We start from the raw sequence: 23,547 nt of genomic DNA on the forward strand, positions 1-23,547 counted from the left end.
AGTTGCATCAACAGCATTGTCGCCATCAAGAGCAACATCCTGAGAAAAACCTCCAAAAAGCCATTTGGTACACCCAAGAACTCAGAACAGCGAATCAAGACAGCAAACAGCTGGATAGGAGATGTCACATCAGCAAGGACACCTCCGACAGGGCAGCCTTCAAGACCTCCCTCAGGCCTAGCTGCACGCATCGAAACCAGCCCCAACAACACCAAGGAACTTTTCAACTTCGTTAAGGAATTCTGCAATCCAGCTGCCGGCGAAAACAACATCACACCCACACAGGAGCTGTGCGACAATATCTCCAACTCCTTCCACAAAACACCTGCAACGGTATACAGTAACTTCGAATGCCAAACCACACCTACAGACTTCCTCGACAGAAATGCCACCACAGCAACCGACATGCACCACAGACTGACCACCTGGAACATCTTCTCCACCCAGGACACCACTTCCACCATGAAATCCATTCACTCTGAAGCTCCCACAGCCCCATGCCCACACCACATCTTCAACATCGGAAACCAAAAGTATCGGCCAGGAACTCACCACCCTGCTAAACACCTCTATCAGCAACGGAACATTTCTCAATGCCAGGAAACATGCCAAAGTCAGACCACTACTCAAAAACCCTCCATTGACCCCAGCATTTCAAAAACTACCAATCGCTCTACTCCCATTCCCAGTGAAGGTACAGGAAAAGATCAACAAGCAACTCATGACACACCTGGAGCAGAACCAGCTACTCAATGCCTCCCAATCTGGCTCCCGCAGCACTCACAGCACCAAAACCGCCCTAATCGCAGCCACTGATGACATCCAAACCCTCATCGACTGAGGAGAAACATCAGCTCTGATCCCCCTCAACCTCTCAGCAGCCTTCAATACCGTATTCCACCACACACTAATCGAAAGACTCCACCACATCGGCATCCAAGGGGACGCACTTAGATGGATCACCCACTTCTTCATCAGAAGAACCCAGAGGATCCACATCCCAGCTGTCACCTCGGCACCCAAGGAGATCACCTGCGGTGTTCCCCAGGGCTCATCCATCAGCCCCACGCTCTTCAACGCATATATGACTTCACTGGTCAACATCGTCAGATCCCATGTTCTCAACATAATTTCCTACGTAGATGACATTCCACTTTTCCTCTCACTCACTGACGATCCCTCCACCACCAGAAACAACTTCCACAGAAGCATGACAAGCACTGGTGACTGGATGAAGAACAACTTCCTGCAGCTGAACACAGACAAGACAGAAGTATTGATCTTTGGCAACAGCAGCAACACATGGAATGACTCCTGGTGGCCATCAGGCCTAGAACCTGCTCCTGCTCCCTCCAACCATGCCAGAAACGTCGGAATCATCATTGACAGAATGCTCACCATGAAATCACAGATCAACGCCGGCTCCTCCATCTGCTTCCTTGCTCTGCACATGCTACATAATATCTCCAAGTGGTTACCTCTACACACAAGATGCACAGTGACACTGGCCATCACCACCAGCCAACCCGAATACGGCAGTGTCTTCTACATAGGAATCGCTGCACAACTCCTACAGAGTAATCAGACCATACAGATCGCTGTAGCTAGACTCATCCTTGGCCTTCCCTGATGAACCCACATCACAATACACCTCAGGCAACTCCACTGGTTCCCAGTATAGAAGAAATGCCAATTCAAGCTGCTGACCCACGCACATAAGGCTCTACACAACCAAGGACCCGAGTACATTAACCACCGCCTGCACTTCCACCAATTGTTGAGAAGCCTATGCTCTGCCTCCCTTTTACATGCCCATACTCCCTGCATCTACCGAAGCAAAAGGGGAGGTTGCTCCTCCTCCCACATCACAGCAAAGACCTGGAACAGCCTCCCCACGCAACTCCGGACCGTTACCTCACTTCCGAAATTTCAAATGGCCCTCAAGACTTGGCTGTTCCAATAAGCCGCCGGGACCTGCAAGGTCCTGGATACCCTATCGGATGATTAGCCACGCTTTATAAATCCTGATTGATTGATTGAACATTCAGCATAAGTGATAAATAATTGCCAAGGTGTCCTGGCCAACCTTCAGCACAATGATAAGTAATTGTCAAGGGGTCCAGGGCAATATCTAGCACAACTAATCAATAATCCCCAAAGGGTCCTGGGCAATGTTTGGCAGAAGTGATAAGTAATAGCCAAGGGTTCCTAGACAACATTTCGCACAAGGGATAAGTAGTTGCCAATGAGTCCTGGCCACATCTGGCACAAGTAATCACCACTAAACTTCAGGAGTTGTTTCGAAACAAGACATTTCAAGGTGCACTCAGGTGTCGCTTCTACAGTTTCGCTGCCCAAGAGTATTTATGATGGGTGCAATGTGAGTTTATGTGCTATGTATATTAAGAGCAGGGCTCCGGGTTTGCCTCGTGTAGTACTGTACTGATGTTGAGTGGAAGCACCTTTAGTAGGGCTGTACTAATGGACGGTGAGAGTTTCTTCTGTAGAGCTGTAGTGGTGTAGAGTGGATGTATGTCGTTACAACGCACACTTTTACAACGCATGCACTTACAACGCATTTTTTACAACGCACAATCCATTACAACGCATGACATTACAACGCAGGACACTACAACGCATTTTTAAAAACTACCTTTACATCGCATTTCCATTACAACGCATACTACCTTTACAACGCATACCATTACAACGCATAATATTAAATTGCATTTAAGGTAAGTATTAGATAGTATAGGGGTAAAAATTACTATTCTAACTCCAGGGGGTGCAACAGTAGGGTAAGTGTTGGATAGTATAGGGTTAAAAATGACTATTCTAACTCCAGGGGGTGCAACAGTAGGGTAAATGTTGGATAGTATAGGGGTAAAAATTACTATTCTAACTCCAGGGGGTGCAACAGTAGGGAAAGTGTTGGATAGTATAGGGGTAAAAATTACTATTCTAACTCCAGGGGGTGCAACAGTAGGGTAAGTGTTGGATAGTATAGGGGTAAAAATTACTATTCTAACTCCAGGGGGTGCAACAGTAGGGTAAGTGTTGGATAGTATAGGGGTAAAAATTACTATTCTAACTCCAGGGGGTGCAACAGTAGGGTAAGTGTTGGATAGTATAGGGGTAAAAATTACTATTCTAACTCCAGGGGGTGCAACAGTAGGGTAAGTGTTGGATAGTATAGGGGTAAAACTTACTATTCTAACTCCAGGGGGTGCAACAGTAGGGTAAGTGTTGGATAGTATAGGGGTAAAAATTACTATTCTAACTCCAGGGGGTGCAACAGTAGAGTAAGTGTTGGATAGTATAGGGGTAAAAATTACTATTCTAACTCCAGGGGGTGCAACAGTAGGGTAAGTGTTGGATAGTATAGGGGTAAAAATTACTATTCTAACTCCAGGGAGTGCAACAGTAGGGTAAGTGTTGGATAGTATAGGGGTAAAAATTACTATATTATGCGTTGTAATGGTATGCGTTGTAATGGTAGTATGCGTTGTAATGGAATGCGTTGTAAAGGTAGTTTTTAAAAATGCGTTGTAGTGTCCTGCGTTGTAATGTCATGCGTTGTAATGGATTGTGCGTTGTAAAAAATGCGTTGTAAGTGTAGTGCGTTGTAAAAGTTGCGTTGTAAAGGTTGTTCGCCGTGTAGAGTAGGTGTACTGCATGTAAATCGTACTGATGCTGTACGGTACTCACGAAGACTGTGTACCACATGTAATACTATTGGAACGGAAAGTGGCTACTGTTCAAAGAGTATTGTACTGCTATCAGATGCACCTCATTTAGTAATGTACTCACGAATAATTGTCGTACTGTACTTCCTGGAAGTGGATTCACCTTATGTAGACTAGATGTGCTATATTCACTGCAGTGCTGGCGGGGAGCGAATGCCTTGTGTAGTAGTATCCTGATTGAGAGGGAATGTACCTCATTTTGTACTGTTCTCATGGATAATGGCTGCGCCTCCTGTAGTACTGTACTTCCCTGGAGTGGAAACACCTTATGTAGAGTAGATGTGATTTATTCAATGCTTTGCTGGCGGAGAGTGAATGCCTTGTTTTGTAGCATCCTGATGGAGAGGGAATGTACCTCATGTAGTACTGTACACATGGATAATGGCTGTACCTCGAGTAGTACTGTACTTCTCGGAGGTGGATACACCTTATGTAGAGTAGATGTGCTTTATTTAATACTGTGCTGGTGGAGAGTGGATGCTTGTGTAGTAGCATCCTGATGGAGAGGGAATGTACCTCATGCAGTACCGTACTGGTGGTGGCTAGATGTACTACAATCAGTATTACACTGTGGAGAGTGGCTGCACCTTGCTGAAAATGGATGCACCTGGAATTGTTTAAACTCACCTCGGGCAAGATCGCTCCTTATCTTACTAAAATGTTTCTAGAAAGTAAGGCGGTGGGATTACTACCCTCCTCCGACCAGAGAATCGCAACTATCGTAGTTATCCACAAGGAGGGCAAACCAAGCAACAGGTGCTCCTCCTACAGACCGATATCACTGCTGAATGGCGAAGCCAAAGTCTTGGTGAAGGTTCTTGCTTCACGATTACTTAGGGTCATTACACGCTTAGTTCACCCAGACCAGTCGGGATTCATGCCTGCCAGGAGCACCTCCCTCAATCTGCGTAGACTCCATGGTGTGCTAGGCCAAGCCATGATGATTAGGGAAGATGCAGTGGTGGTGTCCCTTGATGCAGCCGCGGTGTTTGACACCATTGAGTGGCCCTACATGTTCGCAGTGCTTCAGAAACTAGGTCTGAGCCAGGAATATATTGGTTGGGTTTGGCTCCTCTATCAGCAGCCACTGGCCCAAATAGTAGTCAATAACAGAAAGTCTTGTACCTTCACCCTCAGCAGAGGCACCAGGCAGGGCTGTCCCTTGTCCCCGCTCCTTTTCACCCTGACCCTCATGCCACTGGCGTGTGGAGTCCCTCAGGGCAGTTCATTAAGTCCCTCTTTGTTCAACATCTACGTCTCGGAACTGGCCCCACTGATCCGGGAATTCGGGTTTAGTTTGACGTCATACGCCGATGACACCCAGATTGTGGTAGCTGCATATAAACATCAAACCTCTCCTTTCCAGCAGTTTCAAAACTGCATGAGTACTATTAACAAATGGATGAGTACACATTGCCTCAAACTTAATTCCGAAAAAACTGAGGTTTTGATTTTTGGCAACATGCAGCCAACCTGGAGCTATCTGTGGTGGCCGGCAGAGATGGGCATACGTCCCAAAACAGCGGCCAAAGTCAAGAACTTGGGTGTATTGATTGACAATAGATTAACACTCTGTCAACAGACTAATATTATTGTCTCTGCCTCATATTTTCTATAAAGAAAATAAGGAAGATACTTCCGTATATCCCTGCGGATACCAGGAAAACAGTAGTTACATCTCTTAACCAGTCCAAACTAGACTACTGCAATGGGCTATATTTGACTGCTCAGAAGCAGTGCCTAAAGAAGCTTCAGATGGTTCAAAACTCTGTGGCACGTTTACTGCTCAATATCCACAGGCATAAAGCGGTTATCTAATGAAATCCGCAATTTGCACTGGCTTCCTGTACTTCAGCGCATCAAATTCAAGGCATTGTGTCTCGCCTATAAGGCCTTGAATCATACAGGCCCCTCTTTTCTTCAGAAACTCTTTGTATGGTACCAACCGACCAGACATCTTCGGTCGACGGAGGCAAGACTACTTTTAGTGCCCAGAATCCGTACTGCACATTGGGGTGGCCGCAGCTTTCACTACGGCACCTCCAAACTTTGGAATTCCCTTCCACTGGAACTTAGGAATGCCAGCTCCTTAACGGGCTTCAGGAGAAATTTAAAGACCTGGCTGTTCCAGGACTAGGCGCAGAGCATGCTGATTGTAGTCCCTAGCGCCAAGACACCCCTGGATATTTGTGCGCTTTTACAAATTACATTAACATTAACACTGGCGATGTGGGTCCATAGAGACCCCCTCATCAGGGGCCTCAAGTGGACCTCAGGCTGGGAGGACCACATCTCGCCATACGCGGATGATATCTTACTCTACCTGGCATCTCCGGTGGCCTTCCTAAACAGGGTCTTGAACATATTTTGGGTGTTTGGCAAATTCGCTGACTACAAAATAAATTGGACCAAGTCAGTGCTCTATGTCCTATATGGGGCGATGCCTCCGCTTCCCCGGGGATTCCAGTTAATAGAAGCAACAGACGGCTTTAAGTACCTGGGGATCTGGGTCTCCAGGTTTTATGAGCGGAACCTCCTGCTGCCCCTGCTATGTCTCAAGAGCGAGGTCCGGCACTGGAAATCGCTCCCTCTGTCCCTATTGGGGGGTGTGGCCCTATTCAAGATGATGTCCCTACCTAGCTTCTTGTACGCTCTGCAAATACTCCGCACCACGTCGATTCATAGTACTTCAAGGAACTAGACTGCATTCTACGGGACCTGCTTTGGGAGGGTAAAACCCCCCGCATTGCCACTCACAAGCTCACACTCGGTGGTTCGATGGGGGAATTGGCCTACCGGACATTAAAAAATGTTACTGGGCATCCCACCTCGCAGCAATTAACCAGTGCACATATAGACTGCAGGGTGACCCTACCTTCCAGATCGACAGGTGGCTTCTGAAGGGGTATTATATTCGCGTTCGGTTAAGCCAGCTTTGACCGGACCCACCGGGCACGTGGTACAGGTGTGGAAGGCAGCCACGAAAAATCTGGGGTGGGAAGGTAAGATCACACAGGCCACACCACTCTGGCACAGCGAGCAATTGGGCAGGCTGATCAACTCGAAGGGCTTTGATCATTGGGACCTTATAGGCATATCCAGGGTGAGAGACATGTAGAAGTCAGGTAATATAATTCCCTTCACCCAGCTGCATGAACTGGCATGAACTGAATACTTTAGGTACTTGCAAATTAGACATGCTCTAATCGCCGTACTCCCCAGAGGAGAGTCAATCCCTGAGTCTTCCCCTCTCGAGGATAGAGTCCTAGATGGGGACCTGCCAGAGAAGGCCATATCACTTATTTACAAAAAACTGATTAACAATACGGCTGATCCATTAGTCCAGCTGCGGGCAAGCTGGGACCATGATGTAGCGGGACTGGACGATGAAGAGTTGCTGGCGGCAACGACCTCTCCTCGGGAGGTGTTCATTTCCTCCAATCTCTGACTAATACAGCTAAAACTCCTGCGTAGATCCTACTTGTCTGGCTCTTTATTGGTTCGAATGGGCTATTGCACAGAGGGTGGCTGCTCCAGGCAATGCGAGCAAGAGGGCACCGTTATCCACACACTCTGGGAGTGCAGGATTATCCAAAGGTACTGGGCGGCAGTAGTTGGATGCATTGAAGGGGTGTTGGGGCAGAAGATTGATATATGCAATATTAAGCTGGCCATCTTAAATGCCTGGGGCCCGACGGACCTGAACTCCAAGGAGCAAATCTGGGTAACTTTGGGATTGATGGTGGCGAAGCGGAACATTGTGAGGCTGTGGAAGGCTCGGGACCCTCCACGTTTAGTCGACTAGGGTAACGATATGGACCGGTGCATGGTCACAGAAAAGACCATATATGAAGCAAGGGGGTGCCCCACCAAGTGGACCCAGATCTGGGAGAAATGGAATAACCATAGGGGAGGGATATGTGTGCACCCACCGACGAGAGAAGATGTTGTCACACGGGGTCTGACCATGTTAGAACAGTGATCATTCTATTGCTGACTTGCAATTACTGTGCTCTGCATCTCTCCTGTATCATAATCATGTTGCTCTTACTTGTGTATGCTGCCTTTCTTGAATGTAATGCCCTGATTTCAATAAAAAGAGTTATAACACTAAAAAAAAAAGAAAAAAAAGGCAAAAAAAGAAAATGGATGCACCTCATGTAGTACTGTACTGATTTTATTTATTTATTTATTTATTTTATTTATTTTCATTTATAAAGCGCAACACTCATCCCAAGGGACATAACGGCGCTAGGAAACATAATTGAGTGTAGGCGGGGAGGATTTTAGATTGCAGTTTAGTAGCTGGGAAATAAATGTGTTTTTAGTTTTTTCCTGAACATTAGATATTCTTCAGTCAGACGTAGTTCTAGAGGAAGTTTATTCCAATTGACCGCTGATAATTTTGAGAACGATCGATCGCCCATCCTAGCTTTGGTCGTACGCTTGACTGATGCCAATGCCTGATGGCGGGATCTCAGATTACACAAAGGTGCGTGAAATTTTAGTTTCCCATGTAGGATTTGAGGGCCAGTTTTGTAAAGCGTTCTATGTGCAAAACACATAAGCTTAAAATTAGCTCTTTGACGTACAGGTAGCTAATGTAATTCTTTCATGCAAAAGGTGGCAGAACTATATCTAGTCTTGTTGCATATAGGTTTAGCAGCTGCATTTTGGACTACTTGTAATCTAGTAAAAAGGTAATCGGCCATGCCCATATATAATGCGTTACCATAGTCCAGATTGCTCACCAGAAGTGCCTGTGTCACGGTTTTCCTACAGTTTAAAGCAATCCATGGGAAAAATCTTCTAAGAAGTTTTAAAATGGCAAAACTTTTTCCACATAGTGAACGTACTTGGTTCGGCATAGACAGAGCATTATCAAAGATAAAACCCAAATTCTTGGCGGCCTGCCTAGGTTCGGGAGCAGAGTAGATTACTTTATGCAGTATCACACTGGTGGAGAGGGGGTGTCCTCGTGTAGAAAGAGATCAGACACTAGCATAATGAAATCAAGAAAACCCAAACTAGATATTTCCAGGAAAAAATAAAGCCAGCGACCAACTTGTCCAGTGAACTTTTTAAGGTGGTTAAATCTCTCACATCAATAGAACCCGATGCCACTCCACAATCCTCCTCTAAGGAGAGATGCATCGAACTGGCAGCCTTTTTCAAAAATAAGGTCGAAAACATCTACAACTCCATGACTGAGAGTGGTTACAGTGCAGATCCTCAAAGCAATAAGTTAGTTACGCAACACACAGCAAGACCCACACTAAAGACATTCCCAGCAATAAATAAAGACACTACGACTAAAATTCTACAAGGCATCAAATCAGGGTCCCCTTTAGATCCAATTCCCCCCCACATCTTGTTACAGGGGAGAGACAACATCCTGACAACCGCCCCAGAATTACTCACCTTATCCCTCAGACAAGGGAAAGTGCAGAAATGCTGGAAACACGCCATAGTACGTCCTTTGCTAAAAAAGCCACACCTAGACCCAAAAGTCCTGGGTAATTTTCGCCCCATTTCACTCCTACCCATCTTAGGAAAAATGGCGGAAAAACATGTCAATCACACGCTGTCCCAGTTCCTAGAGGAGAATGAGATACACCAGACTATGGGCTTCAGACCAGCACATAGCACCAAATCTGCCTTGATTCTGGCCACAGAAAACTGAAGGGAATCCTTGCTACTCGATTTGAGTGCAGCCTTCGACACAGTGGATCACAAAACACTCACTCATAGGCTAGAGAGAGCAGGGATCCAAGACCACACGTTAAGGTGGATAGTGGATTTCTTGAAAGACAGATCCTTTCAAACCACAGAATGCGGACATTTCTCGGACAGTCTAGAGGTCGCATGTGGTGTGCCCCAGGGCTCCTCCCTTCACCCCACGCTGTTCAACCTGTACATGCAACCTCTGGGCGAGATTGTCCAGGATTTTGGGCTGTCAATTGTAACATACGCAGACGACACCCAACTGGTAGTCTCTGTTACAGGGGACCCCGACTCAAAACACAACCTGGTGTCCCCCTGCATGGAACAGGTAGCCAACTGAATGACAAGCAGCAAGCTCAAGCTAAAACTAATCGGGGACAAAACAAAACTCATGTTCCTAGGGAACAAGATGGCACCTCATATTATCATGAATTGGCCAAAAGAACTTGGACTTCCACCCATGCATAAGAACTCCACAAAGAACTTAGGTGTGTGGCTAGACCACAACCTCACAATGGAAACCCAAGCTAGGAAACTGGCATGAACCAGCTTCGGAATCTTGCGGATGCTCCTTAAAGTTCTGGACCTCATTCCAGAGGAGGCCAAGACAACCGTGATAAAGGCCTTGGTGGTCTCACGCCTTGACAACAGGAACTCGCTCTTCCTGGGGTCACCTAAATACATGCTGAACAGATTACAGGTGGTGCAAAATACTGCAGCCAGGCTACTCAGAAACATACCAAGGCATGAATCAGCGGAAAAGGCTTTGAAAACACTCCACTGGCTGCCAGTGCTAGCCAGGATCAAGTTTAAAGCACACAGGGCCCTAAACAAAAAAGGGCCAACTCTACTAAGGTCTCTGATCCTACCCTATACATCAGAAAGAGCCCTAAGAGCTGCCTCAGATCGCCTGGCCAAAACCACTAGGATTAGGCGTTCCATATGGGGAGGAAGATCGTTCACGCACTTAGTACCAAAACTTTAGAACTCCATGCCCACAGAGCTAAGACTCCTTACAGACGAGATGGCCTTCAGAAAAAAACTGAAGACAGGTTGAATCATTGGATCATGATTTCTCCTGCTCCGTAGTGCTGGGAAGCCCCTGGGCAGCTATGTGCTCTATAAAACTCACAAAAATAGTAAGGGTACTAATCGGGGATAAATCTAACTAGTAGATCACAGTATTAATGGAGAGTGGATGTACATCATGTCATACTGTACTGATGGAGAGTAGGTGTACAGTGTATATTCCTGTTACCTTATGTAGTACTATACTTGTGGAGCAGGAATGTACTTGTGTAGTAGTGTACTAATGAAGAGCAGACCCACCTTATGTGGTACTATACTGGTGAAACGGGAATGTATTTTTGTGGTAGTGTATCAATGAGGAGCGGACCCGCCGTATGTAGTACTATACTGGTGAAGCGTGAATGTATTTGTGTGGTAGGTGATCAATGAAGAGCGGACCCGCCTTACGTAGCACTATACTGGTGAAGCGAGAATGTATTTGTGTGGTAGGGGATCAATGAAGAGCGGACCCACCTTACGTAGCACTATACTGGTGAAGCGAGAATGTATTTGTGTGGTAGGGGATCAATGAGGAGCGGACCCGCCTTACGTAGCACTATACTGGTGAAGCGTGAATGTATTTGTTTGGTAGGGTATCAATGAGGAGCGGACCCGCCTTACGTAGCACTATACTGGTGAAGCGTGAATGTATTTGTGTGGTAGGGTATCAATGAGGAGCAGACCCGCCTTACGTAGCACTATACTGGTGAAGCGTGAATGTATTTGTGTGGTAGGGGATCAATGAAGAGCGGACCCGCCTTACGTAGCACTATACTAGTGAAGCGAGAATGTATTTGTGTAGTAGGGGATCAATGAAGAGCGGACCCGCCTTACGTAGCCGTATACTGGTGAAGCGAGAATGTATTTGTGTAGTAGGGGATCAATGAGGAGCAGACCCGCCTTACGTAGCACTATACTGGTGAAGCGTGAATGTATTTGTGTAGTAGGGGATCAATGAAGAGCGGACCCGCCTTATGTAGTACTATACTGGTTGAGAGTGAATATACTTGTGTAGTATTGTACCGATAGAGAGCGGACCCACCTTATGTAGTACTATACTGGTGAAGCGTGAATGTATTTGTGTGGTAGGGTATCAATGAGGAGCGGACCCGCTGTATGTAGTACTATACTGGTGAAGCGTGAATGTATTTGTGTGGTAGGGGACAAATGAAGAGCGGACCCGCCTTACGTAGCACTATACTGGTGAAGCGTGAATGTATTTGTGTGGTAGGGGATCAATGAAGAGCGGACCCGCCTTACGTAGCACTATACTGGTGAAGCGTGAATGTATTTGTGTGGTAGGGGATCAATGAAGAGCGGACCCGCCTTACGTAGCACTATACTGGTGAATCGAGAATGTATTTGTGTAGTAGGGTATCAATGTAGAGCGGACCCGCCTTATGTAGTACCATACTGGTTGAGAGTGAATATACTTGTGTAGTATTGTACCGATAGAGAGCGGACCCACCTTATGTAGTACTATACTACTGGAGAGTAAATGTACACATTTAGTAGTATACGATGGAGAGGGGACCACCTTATGTAGTACTATACTGGTGAAGCGTGAATGTATTTGTGTAGTAGGGTATCAATGAGGAGCGGACCTGCTGTATGTAGTACTATACTGGTGAAGCGTGAATGTATTTGTGTGGTAGGGGATCAATGAAGAGCGGACCCACCTTATGTAGTACTATACCGGTGAAGCGTGAATGTATTTGTGTAGTAGGGTATCAATGAAGATCGGACCCACCTTACGTAGTACTATACTGGTGAAGCGAGAATGTATTTGTGTAGTAGGGTATCAATGAAGACCGGACCCACCTTATGTAGTACTATACTGGTTGAGAGTGAACATACTTGTGTAGTATTGTACCGATAGAGAGCGGACCTACCTTATGTAGTACTATACTACTGGAGAGTAAATGTACACATTTAGTAGTATACGATGGAGAGTGGACCCACTTTATGTAGTACTATACTGGTGGAGCGTGAATGTACTGGTGTACCGATAAAGAGCTAATTCACCTTATGTAGTACTATACTGGTGGAGCGTGAATGTACTTGTGTACCGATAAAGAGCTAATCCACCTTATGTAGTACTATACTGGTGGAGCGTGAATGTACTTGTGTACCGATAAAGAGCTAATCCACCTTATATAGTACTATACTGGTGGAGCGTGAATGTACTTGTGTACCGATAAAGAGCTAATCCACCTTATGTAGTACTATACTGGTGGAGAGTGAATACACTTGTGTAGTAGTGTACTTACAGAGTCAATAAACCTTTTGTAGACTATTCTGGTGGAGAGTAGATGTGCTCATGTGGCAGTGCACAAATGGAGTGGATGCACCTCATGCAGTCCTGTACTGGTGGACAGTGGATTAACGTGTGTAGTAGTGCACTGAGGGAGAGTGGATGCAACTCACGCAGTACTATACTGGTGGAGCGTGAATGTACTTGTGTACCGATAAAGAGCTAATCCACCTTATGTAGTACTATACTGGTGGAGAGTGAATGTACTTGTGTAGTAGTGTACTTACAGAGTCAATAAACCTTGTGTAGACTATTCTGGTGGAGAGTAGATGTGATCATGAAGCAGTGCACAAATGGAGAGTGAATGCATCTCATGCAGGACTGTACTGGTGGACAGTGGATGAACTCTTGTAGTAGTGCACTGAGGGAGAGTGGATGCAACTTATGCAGTAGTATACTAGTGAAGAGTGGATGTAGTTGTGCAGTTGACGTCAATAAACCTTATACACTGATGGTGTCAATAAACCTCATTTAAGACCATTTTTTTAGAGAGTGGATGTACTTGTGTGGTAGTCACCTGATGATGTCAATAAACCTCCTGTAAGAGAGTGGATGTATTTGTGCAGTAGTGTACTGATGGAGTCAGTAAACCTTGTGCAGTGCTATTCTGGTGGAGAGTGGATGTTCTTGTGTAGTAGTGTACTGATGGAGTCAATAAACCTTGTGTAGTACTATTCTGGTGGAGAGTGGATGTATATGTGTTGTGGTGTACTGATGGAGTCAATAAACCTTGTGTAGTGCTATTCTGGTGGAGAGTGGATGTATATGTGTTGTGGTGTACTGATGGAGTCAATAAACCTTGTGTAGTGCTATTCTAGTGGAGAGTGGATGTACATGTGTTGTAGTGTACTGACGGAGTCAATAAACCTTGTGTAGTGCTATTCTGGTGGAGAGTGGATGTACGTGTTGTAGTGTACTGAAGGAGTCAATAAACCCTGTGTAGTGCTATTCTGGTGGAGAGTGGATGTTCTTGTGTAGTAGTGTACTGATGGAGTCAATAAACCTTGTGTAGCACTATTCTGGTGGAGAGTGGATGTACATGTGTTGTGGTGTACTGATGGAGTCAATAAACCTTGTGTAGTGCTATTCTGGTGGAGAGTGGATGTTCTCGTGTAGTAGTGTACTGATGGAGTCAAGAAACCTCGTGTAGTTCTATTCTGGCGGAGTGGATTTACTTGTGTAGTAGTGCACTGATGGTGTCAATAAACCTCTTGTAGTGCTACTCTGGTGGAGAGTGGATGTTCTCGTGTAGTAGTGTACTGATGGAGTCAATAAACCTTGTGTAGTGCTATTCTGGTGGAGAGTGGATATTCTCATGTAGTAATGTACTGATGGAGTCAATAAACCTTGTGTAGTGCTATTCTGGTGGAGAGTGGATGTATATGTTTTGTGGTGTACTGAACGAGTCAATAAACCTTGTGTAGTGCTATTCTGGTGGAGAGTGGATGTTCTCGTGTAGTAGTGTCCTGATGGAGTCAATAAACCTTGTGTAGCACTATTCTGGTGGAGAGTGGATGTACATGTGTTGTGGTGTACTGATGGAGTCAATAAACCTTGTGTAGTGCTATTCTGGTGGAGAGTGGATGTTCTCGTGTAGTAGTGTCCTGATGGAGTCAATAAACCTTGTGTAGCACTATTCTGGTGGAGAGTGGATGTTCTCGTGTAGTAGTGTACTGATGGAGTCAATAAACCTTGTGTAGCACTATTCTGGTGGAGAGTGGATGTACATGTGTTGTGGTGTACTGATGGAGTCAATAAACCTTGTGTAGTGCTATTCTGGTGGAGAGTGGATGTTCTTGTGTAGTAATGTACTGATGGAGCCAATAAACCTTGTGTAGTGCTATTCTGGTGGAGAGTGGATGTTCTCGTGTAGTAGTGTACTGATGGAGTCAATAAACCTTGTGTAGTCCTATTCTGGTGGAGAGTGGATGTACATGTGTTGTAGTGCTATTCACTACAGAAGGTAGAGAGTGGATGTCCATGTGTTGTGGTGTACTGATGGAGTCAATAAACCTTGTGTAGTGCTATTCTGGTGGAGAGTGGATGTACATGTGTTGTAGTGTACTGATGGAGTCAGTAAACCTTGTGTAGTGCTATTGTGGTGGGGAGTGGATGTACATGTGTTGTAGTGTACTGATGGAGTCAATAAACCTTGTGTAGTTCTATTCTGGCGGAGTGGATTTACTTGTGTAGTAGTGCACTGGTAGTGTCAATAAACCTCATGTAGTGCTATTCTGGTGGAGAGCGGATGTACTCGTGTAGCAGTGTACTGATGGAGTCAATAAAACTTGTTTAGTATTAATGTGGTAAAGAGTGGATGTACTTGTGTAGCATTGTACTGATGGAATAAAACTAAACGCATTTAGCACTATTCTGGTGGGGAGTGGATGTACTGGTGCAGAAGTCTACCAATAAAATCAATCTACCTTATGTAACTCATGTAGTAATGTATGGAGATGGAGTCAATAAATCTCATGCAGAACTATGCTGGGTAGAGAGTGAATTCACTCATGCAGTAGTGTACCGATGGGGAGTGAATGAACTTTATTTAAGGCTGTACTTATGGAGAGTGAATGTACTTGTGTAGTAGTGTACCGATGGGGAAGTGAACACACCTCATTTATGGCTGTACTTATGGCGAGTGAATGCACGTATGGAGTAGTGTACCAATTAGATCAAAGTGTTTATGAAACTCATGTAGTAATTTACTGATGAAGTCAATAAACCTCATGTAGTGGTGTACTGGTGGAAAATGGATGCACCTCATATCGGACTATTCTGGTGGAGAGTGGATGTACTTGTGTAGAAGTGTACCAATGGCCAGCGGATGTACCTAATGTAGTAGTGTACCGATGGAGAGCGAATGCACCACATTTAGGGTTGTACTTATGGAGAGTGAATTTACTTGTGTAGTAGTGTACCAATGGAGAGCGAAAGCACCTCATTTAGGGCTGTACTTATGGAGAGGGAATTTACTTGTGTAGTAGGGTACTAATGGAGAGCGAAAGCACCTCATTTAGGGCTGTACTTATGGAGAGTGAATGTACTCATGGTGTAGTGTACCAATGAAATCAATGTGTTTACGTTATTCATGTAGTAATTTACTGATGGACTCAATAAACCTCATGTAGTACTGTACTGGTAGAGAAGGGATGTACTCGCGTAGTAGTGTACCAATGGAGAGCGGATGTGCCGGCGTAGTAGTGTACCGATGGAGAGTGAATGTACTTGTGTAACAGTGCACCAATGGAGAGTAAATGCACTTCCTTTAGGACCGTACTTATAGAGAGTGAATGTATTAGTGTAGTAGTACAAAGAAGAAGAGTGTGTGTATCTCATGTAGGACTATTCTGGTGGAGAGTGGATGTACTCATGTTGCAATGTACCAATGGAAAGCAGATGTACCCATGTAGTAGTGTACTGATGGAGAGTGTGTGTATCTCATGTCGGACTATTCTGGTGGAGAGTGGATGTACTTGTGTTGCAGTGTACCAAAGGACAGCAGATGTACCCGGGTAGTAGTGTACCGATGGAGAGTGAATGCACTTCGTTTAGGGCTGTACTTATGGAAAGTGAATGTACTTGTGTAGTAGTGCACTGATGAAAAGTGTATGTATCTTATGTAAGAATATTCTGGTGGAAAGTGGATGTACTCATGTTGCAGTGTACCAATGGAGAGCCGATGTGCTTGTGTATTAGTGTACCGATGGAGAGGGAATGAACTTCATTTAGGGCTGTAGTTATGGAGAGTGAATAATCTTGCATAGTAGTGCACTGATGAAGAGTGTGTGTATCTTATGTAGCACGGAGGAATAGTGGATGCACCTTATGTAGTAGTATACTGGTAGAGAGTGGATGTACTCGTGTAGTAGTGTATCCATCAGTTTGGGCCGGCACAGGTAAGAGTGGGGGGGCGGAGCGGGGGCGTGGTGGAAGTCAGGGAAGTCCAAACCACTTAACTTGCGCTTAGCGATGCCGCGGGCGCAAGGTAAGTGGTTTTATTTTTTGTTTAATTTTACTTATCCCGTTGTATGTCGACTTACCTGAACCCGCCCCGCCGCTCTTACCTGTGCCGTCCGCCACTGCTGCCCTTGAAGAGCAGACCCACCTTATGTAGTACTATACTGATGGAGATTGAATGTAGTTGTGTAGTAGTGTACCAATGGAGAGTAGGTGAGCTCATGTAGTAGTGTACCAATGGAGAGTAGGTGAGCTCATGTAGTAGTGTATCAATGGAGAGTAGTGTACCAATGGAGAGTGGATGAGCTCATGTAGTAGTGTACCAATGGAGAGTGGATGAGCTCATGTAGTAGTGTACCAATGGAGAGCAGTGTACCAATGGAGAGTAAGTGAGCTCATGTAGTAGTGTATCAATGGAGAGTAGTGTACCAATGGAGAGTGGATGAGCTCATGTAGTAGTTTACCAATGGAGAGTGGATGAGCTCATGTAGTAGTGTACCAATGGAGAGTAGTGTACCAATGGAGAGTAGGTGAGCTCATGTAGTAGTGTATCAATGGAGAGTAGTGTACCAATGGAGAGTGGATGAGCTCATGTAGTAGTGGACCAATGGAGAGTGGATGAGCTCATGTAGTAGTGTACCAATGGAGAGTAGTGTACCAATGGAGAGTAGGTGAGCTCATGTAGTAGTGTACCAATGGAGAGTAGTGTACCAATGGAGAGTGGATGAGCTCATGTAGTGATGTACCAATGGAGAGTAGGTGAGCTCATGTAGTAGTGTACCAATGGAGAGTAGTGTACCAATGGAGAGTGGATGAGCTCATGTAGAAGTGTACGAATGGAGAGTGAATGAGCTCATGTAGTAGTGTACCAATGGAGAGTGGATGAGCTCATGTAGTAGTGTACCAATGGAGAGTAGGTGAGCTTATGTAGTAGTGTACCAATGGAGAGTAGGTGAGCTCATGTAGTAGTGTACCAATGGTGAGTAGTGTACCAATGGAGAGTGGATGAGCTCATGTAGTAGTGTACCAATGGAGAGTGGATGAGCTCATGTAGTAATGTATCAATGGAGAGTAGGTGAGCTCATGTAGTAGTGTACCAATGGTGAGTAGTGTACCAATGGAGAGTGGATGAGCTCATGTAGTAGTGTACCAATGGAGGGTGGATGAGCTCATGTAGTAGTGTACCAATGGAGAGTGGATGAGCTCATGTAGTAGTGTACCAATGGAGAGTGGATGAGCTCATGTAGTAGTGTACCAATGGAGATTAGGTGATCTCATGTAGTAGTGTACCAATGGAGAGTAGGTGAGCTCATGTAGTAGTGTACCAATGGTGAGTAGGTGAGCTCATGTAGTAGTGTATCAATGGTGAGTAGTGTACCAATGGAGAGTGGATGAGCTCATGTAGTAGTGTACCAATGGAGAGTGGATGAGCTCATGTAGTAGTGTACCAATGGAGATTAGGTGAGCTCATGTAGTAGTGTACCAATGGAGAGTAGGTGAGCTCATGTAGTAGTGTACCAATGGTGAGTAGGTGAGCTCATGTAGTAGTGTACCAATGGTGAGTAGTGTACCAATGGAGAGTGGATGAGCTCATGTAGTAGTGTACCAATGGAGAGTGGATGAGCTCATGTAGTAGTGTTCCAAAGGAGAGTAGGTGAGCTCATGTAGTAGTGTACCAACGGAGAGTAAGTGAGCTCATGTAGTAGTGTACCAATGGTGAGTAGTGTACCAATGGAGAGTGGATGAGCTCATGTAGTAGTGTACCAATGGAGAGTAGATGAGCACATGTAGTAATGTACCAATGGAGAGTAGGTGAGCTCATGTAGTAGTGTACCAATGGTGAGTAGTGTACCAATGGAGAGTGGATGAGCTCATGTAGTAGTGTACCAATGGAAAGTAGGTGAGCTCATGTAGTAGTGTACCAATGGAGAGTAGGTGAGCTCATGTAGTAGTGTTCCAATGGTGAGTAGTGTACCAATGGAGAGTGGATGAGCTCATGTAGTAGTGTACCAATGGAAAGTGGATGAGCTCATGTAGTAGTGTACCAATGGAGAGTAGGTGAGCTCATGTAGTAGTGTACCAATGGTGAGTAGTGTACCAATGGAGAGTGGATGAGCTCATGTAGTAGTGTACCAATGGAAAGTAGGTGAGCTCATGTAGTAGTGTACCAATGGAGAGTAGGTGAGCTCATGTAGTAGTGTTCCAATGGTGAGTAGTGTACCAATGGAGAGTGGATGAGCTCATGTAGTAGTGTACCAATGGTGAGTAGGTGAGCTCATGTAGTAGTGTACCAATGGTGAGTAGTGTACCAATTGAGAGTGGATGAGCTCATGTAGTAGTGTACCAATGGAGAGTGGATGAGCTCATGTAGTAGTGTACCAATGGAGATTAGGTGAGCTCATGTAGTAGTGTACCAATGGAGAGTAGGTGAGCTCATGTAGTAGTGTACCAATGGTGAGTAGGTGAGCTCATGTAGTAGTGTACCAATGGTGAGTAGTGTACCAATGGAGAGTGGATGAGCTCATGTAGTAGTGTACCAATGGAGAGTGGATGAGCTCATGTAGTAGTGTACCAATGGAGAGTGGATGAGCACATGTAGTAATGTACCAATGTAGAGTAGGTGAGCTCATGTAGTAGTGTACCAATGGTGAGTAGTGTACCAATGGAGAGTGGATGAGCTCATGTAGTAGTGTACCAATGGAAAGTAGGTGAGCTCATGTAGTAGTGTACCAATGGAGAGTAGGTGAGCTCATGTAGTAGTGTTCCAATGGTGAGTAGTGTACCAATGGAGAGTGGATGAGCTCATGTAGTAGTGTACCAATGGAGAGTGGATGAGCTCATGTAGTAGTGTACCAATGGAGAGTAGGTGAGCTCATGTATTAGTGTACCAATGGTGAGTAGTGTACCAATGGAGAGTGGATGAGCTCATGTAGTAGTGTACCAATGGAAAGTAGGTGAGCTCATGTAGTAGTGTACCAATGGTGAGTAGGTGAGCTCATGTAGTAGTGTACCAATGGTGAGTAGTGTACCAATGGAGAGTGGATGAGCTCATGTAGTAGTGTACCAATGGAGAGTGGATGAGTTCATGTAGTAGTGTTCCAAAGGAGAGTAGGTGAGCTCATGTAGTAGTGTACCAATGGAGAGTAAGTGAGCTCACGTGGTAGTGTACCAATGGTGAGTAGTGTACCAATGGAGAGTGGATGAGCTCATGTAGTAGTGTACCAATGGAGAGTGGATGAGCACATGTAGTAATGTACCAATGGAGAGTAGGTGAGCTCATGTAGTAGTGTACCAATGGTGAGTAGTGTACCAATGGAGAGTGGATGAGCTCATGTAGTAGTGTACCAATGGAAAGTAGGTGAGCTCATGTAGTAGTGTACCAATGGAGAGTAGGTGAGCTCATGTAGTAGTGTTCCAATGGTGAGTAGTGTACCAATGGAGAGTGGATGAGCTCATGTAGTAGTGTACCAATGGAAAGTGGATGAGCTCATGTAGTAGTGTACCAATGGAGAGTAGGTGAGCTTATGTAGTAGTGTACCAATGGAGAGTAGGTGAGCTCATGTAGTAGTTTACCAATGGTATGTAGTGTACCAATGGAGAGTGGATGAGCTCATGTAGTAGTGTACCAATGGAGAGTGGATGAGCTCATGTAGTAATGTACCAATGGAGAGTTGGTGAGCTCATGTAGTAGTGTACCAATGGAGAGTAGTGTACCAATGGAGAGAGGATGAGCTCATGTAGTAGTATACCAATGGAGAGTGGATGAGCTCATGTAGTAGTGTACCAATGGAGAGTAGGTGAGCTCATGTAGTAGTGTACCGATAGAGAGTGGAAGTACCAATGTAGTAGTACACGGATGGAGAGTAGATGTACCTGTATAGCAGTGCACCAATGGAGAGTGGATGTACTCGTGTAGTAGTGTACTGAAGGAGAGTGCATGCACTCGTGTAGTAGTGTGCCGAGGGAGAGTGGAAGCACATGTAGTAAGCATTGTAATAGATGCACCCCAGTATATCGAGGAATGGTGGTGCACAGTAGGCAGTGAGGCCACACCACTGGAAGCACGTGCTCCCGCCCTCCCCTCCACTGGTCCTTTACCCTCTGTGCCACCCGTGGGTGTGGGGGGGACGTCACACCTCTGGAAGCACGCGCTCCGACCGTCCCCTCCAGTGGTCCTTTGCCCTCTGTGCCACCCTGGGGGTGGGGGGGCAGGGGTCACACCTCTGGAAGCACGCGCTCCCACCCACCCTCCCCTCCAGTGGTCCTTCATCCTCCTCCCCACCCTGGGGTTGTGGGGGAATCACACCTCTGGATCACACCTCTGGAAGCACGCGCTCCCACCCTCCCCTCCACTAGTCCTTCGCCCCCCACCCCGGGGTCTCCTCACCTTTCTTCTCCGGGGAGTAGTCGTCGGGCAGCAGGGCGTCCTGCCGGTTCCCCAGCACGAAGGCCAGCATGGAGAGCACCAGCGCGTCCACCATGCCCAGGATGGCCAGCGTGAAACCCCAGTGCACCTCGCAGTCTCCCAGCTGGTAGCTGTCCGCCCTGCGTCCGCAGAGGGGGCGCACCTCGGGAGCCCCCCAGCCGTCGGGGAAGATGAGGCAGCCCAGGGCCTGGCAGGTGGCTGCAGGGGGGAAGGACAAGCGGGGGGAGAGCATTAAATCACAGACGACAAACTCTGAGTGCTGCGAGGGGGGCCTGGAGAGCATGGGACGAATGAAAGAACGGGAAGCAAGAGTGAGGAGAGAAAGGAAAAGACGGAGGGATGAGGGGAAGGAGACTATATAAAGAAGGAAGAGAGAATTGGAGGGTGGAAGAGGCACGTGAGGAGGAGGGGGTGGGAAGTAAAAACAGGCGGAAGAGAACTAGATCTGGAGAACTACAGGACAGGAGAGAATGAAAGACAAACAGAGAGAATTGAAGAGTAGAAGGAAGAAGCCATGTCTGGGCAGAGAAGAAAAAGGGAGAAGAAAAACAAAAGAGGAGAAAGGAGTTTGGAGAAAAGAGGCAGAGGGAGAGAAGAAGAAAGAAAAAGAGGACATGGTGAAGTTGAAAGAGTTAAGGCAGAGAGGGAAGTATTTTAGCCATACAGAGTAGCAAAACTAGAAAACAAACAAAGCAGGGGGCAAAAATACAAGGGAGGGGAGAACGAAATCGACAGTGAGTGAAGGGCAGTGCAGACAGAGGAGACGGAGGGAAGTGAAAAAAATAGAGGCCGAGCGAGGGAAACAGCAGAAAGATGTGGGAAGGAAGAAGAGGAGGAAAAGGAAGTGGAGAAAGAAAAAGGTAGGTGAAAGAATAGAGACGGTGAGGTGAAGAAAAGAATATGGGAAGAGAGAAGGAGAAAAGAGAGAGAGGCAGAATATTTTGAATATGGGCAGAGAAAAGATGCTATTGAGGAGAGGATAAGAGAGCGCGCTCAGGCAGGGTTGCCAGATGACTCCTGTCACAAGTGGCCCCACAGTTCGAGTTGTACATTGTAATGGAAGCATGCCACCCCTGGTGATATAGAGTCCTCCGGCATGGCAATAACAAAGCGCCCTGCGCGTCCGGCGCCCGCGGCCGCTCACCCGCCGTCAGCTGCAGCCAGGCGCACACCTTGTACACCGTGGCCGCGTTGCAGAACCAGAAGAAGCCGAAGCAGCCCACGCTGGTCAGCACCAGGATCAGCGCCATGAAGATGAACACGGCCGCCGCCTTGAAGGCCGGGACGGGCGTCAGCGTGGCCAGGGAGCCGCGGCACTCCACCGTCCACTCGCTCTCCACGCACACCTGGTACAGGCCGAAGGAGCCCACCACCGGCTGCAGCGAGGCCCGCGCCAGGCTGCTGCGCGCCCGCGCGCTCTGGTCCCCCGTGTGCACCCAGGTGGGCTGGATCAGGACCACGATCTCCAAGATGCCGAAGCAGAGCGTGCAGACGGCCCAGAGGACGCCCACGGCGCGGGCGTTGCGGATGAAGTCCGTCTGGTACAGCTTGGCCACCTCTTTGGCTTCCAGCATGGCGGCGGGGGTCCTGGGGGCAGGCCGCCCCCGCAGTCACACAGACCCAGCCTCAGCCTGGGGACAGGCTGTGGTCGCCACACACAGGCCCGCGAGCCACGGCCCCTGGAGGCAGGCCGCCCCGCAGTCACACAGACCCAGCCTCAGTGGTCACCACACACCAGCCCTGCGAGCCACGGCCGGGGTCCCCCGAGGAGGCAGGGGGAGGAGAGCCGGCTGCAGAGACCCGCCGCGCAGCCAGACCCAGGCGGAATGGAGGCAGCGCTCGCCCGCTCCATCGCGTCGTGATTAATGTGCGACAGGAGCTGCCTCGCCGCCTCTGCTCCCGAGAGCTGCTGCGGAGCCGGCTGTCTCAACCCAGGACCGTAAATCACCCCCAAAAAAGGACGCCGGTTCCGCCTCAGCGGCCTTTCGTGCTGAGGCAACGATATGTCCTGTGAGAGCAGGAGCTGGGTTACAACCTTTCCTGAAATGTCACGAGAGGCTCCCCCAAAATAAGATGACATGTCGACGAGAGACGGGGTCACAAATAGCTTAATTCCAAGATTTAACTGGGTTTCCAGAATGAACGCCTAGGCTGTGAATAGACTCAAAGGGAATGCGTTGTAGGCAGCTTTGTACTTAGAAGTGTAGTAAGAATGACCTTGTGCAAGAAAGAGAAGAGTAATGCTGCCTCTCACTGTGGTTGGAGTAGTAAAATACAGCATCGCAAGGGTTCAATGGACCCCTCAGGGT

At 46.9% G+C, this 23,547-nt stretch overlaps 1 protein-coding gene across 1 annotated transcript in view; it reads right to left on the bottom strand.

Annotated features, from left to right (window-relative positions):
- LOC146797005 (LHFPL tetraspan subfamily member 3 protein-like) overlaps positions 1–23,073 on the bottom strand; it is a 100,180-nt gene extending 77,107 nt beyond the window's left edge. Inside the window, exons 1-2 of the mRNA XM_085630290.1 lie at positions 22,383–23,073; positions 21,200–21,436 (exon numbers count right to left, since the gene is read on the bottom strand). Coding sequence (XP_085486416.1) covers positions 21,200–21,436; positions 22,383–22,812 — 667 coding nt within the window. The 5' untranslated portion in view covers positions 22,813–23,073. The remainder of the gene's footprint in view (positions 1–21,199; positions 21,437–22,382) is intronic.
- Between the last annotated feature and the right edge of the window lie 474 nt (positions 23,074–23,547).

The sequence above is a fragment of the Triturus cristatus genome, chromosome 10 (genome assembly GCF_964204655.1).
Source record: "Triturus cristatus chromosome 10, aTriCri1.1, whole genome shotgun sequence".
Classification (NCBI taxonomy): Eukaryota; Metazoa; Chordata; class Amphibia; order Caudata; family Salamandridae; genus Triturus; species Triturus cristatus.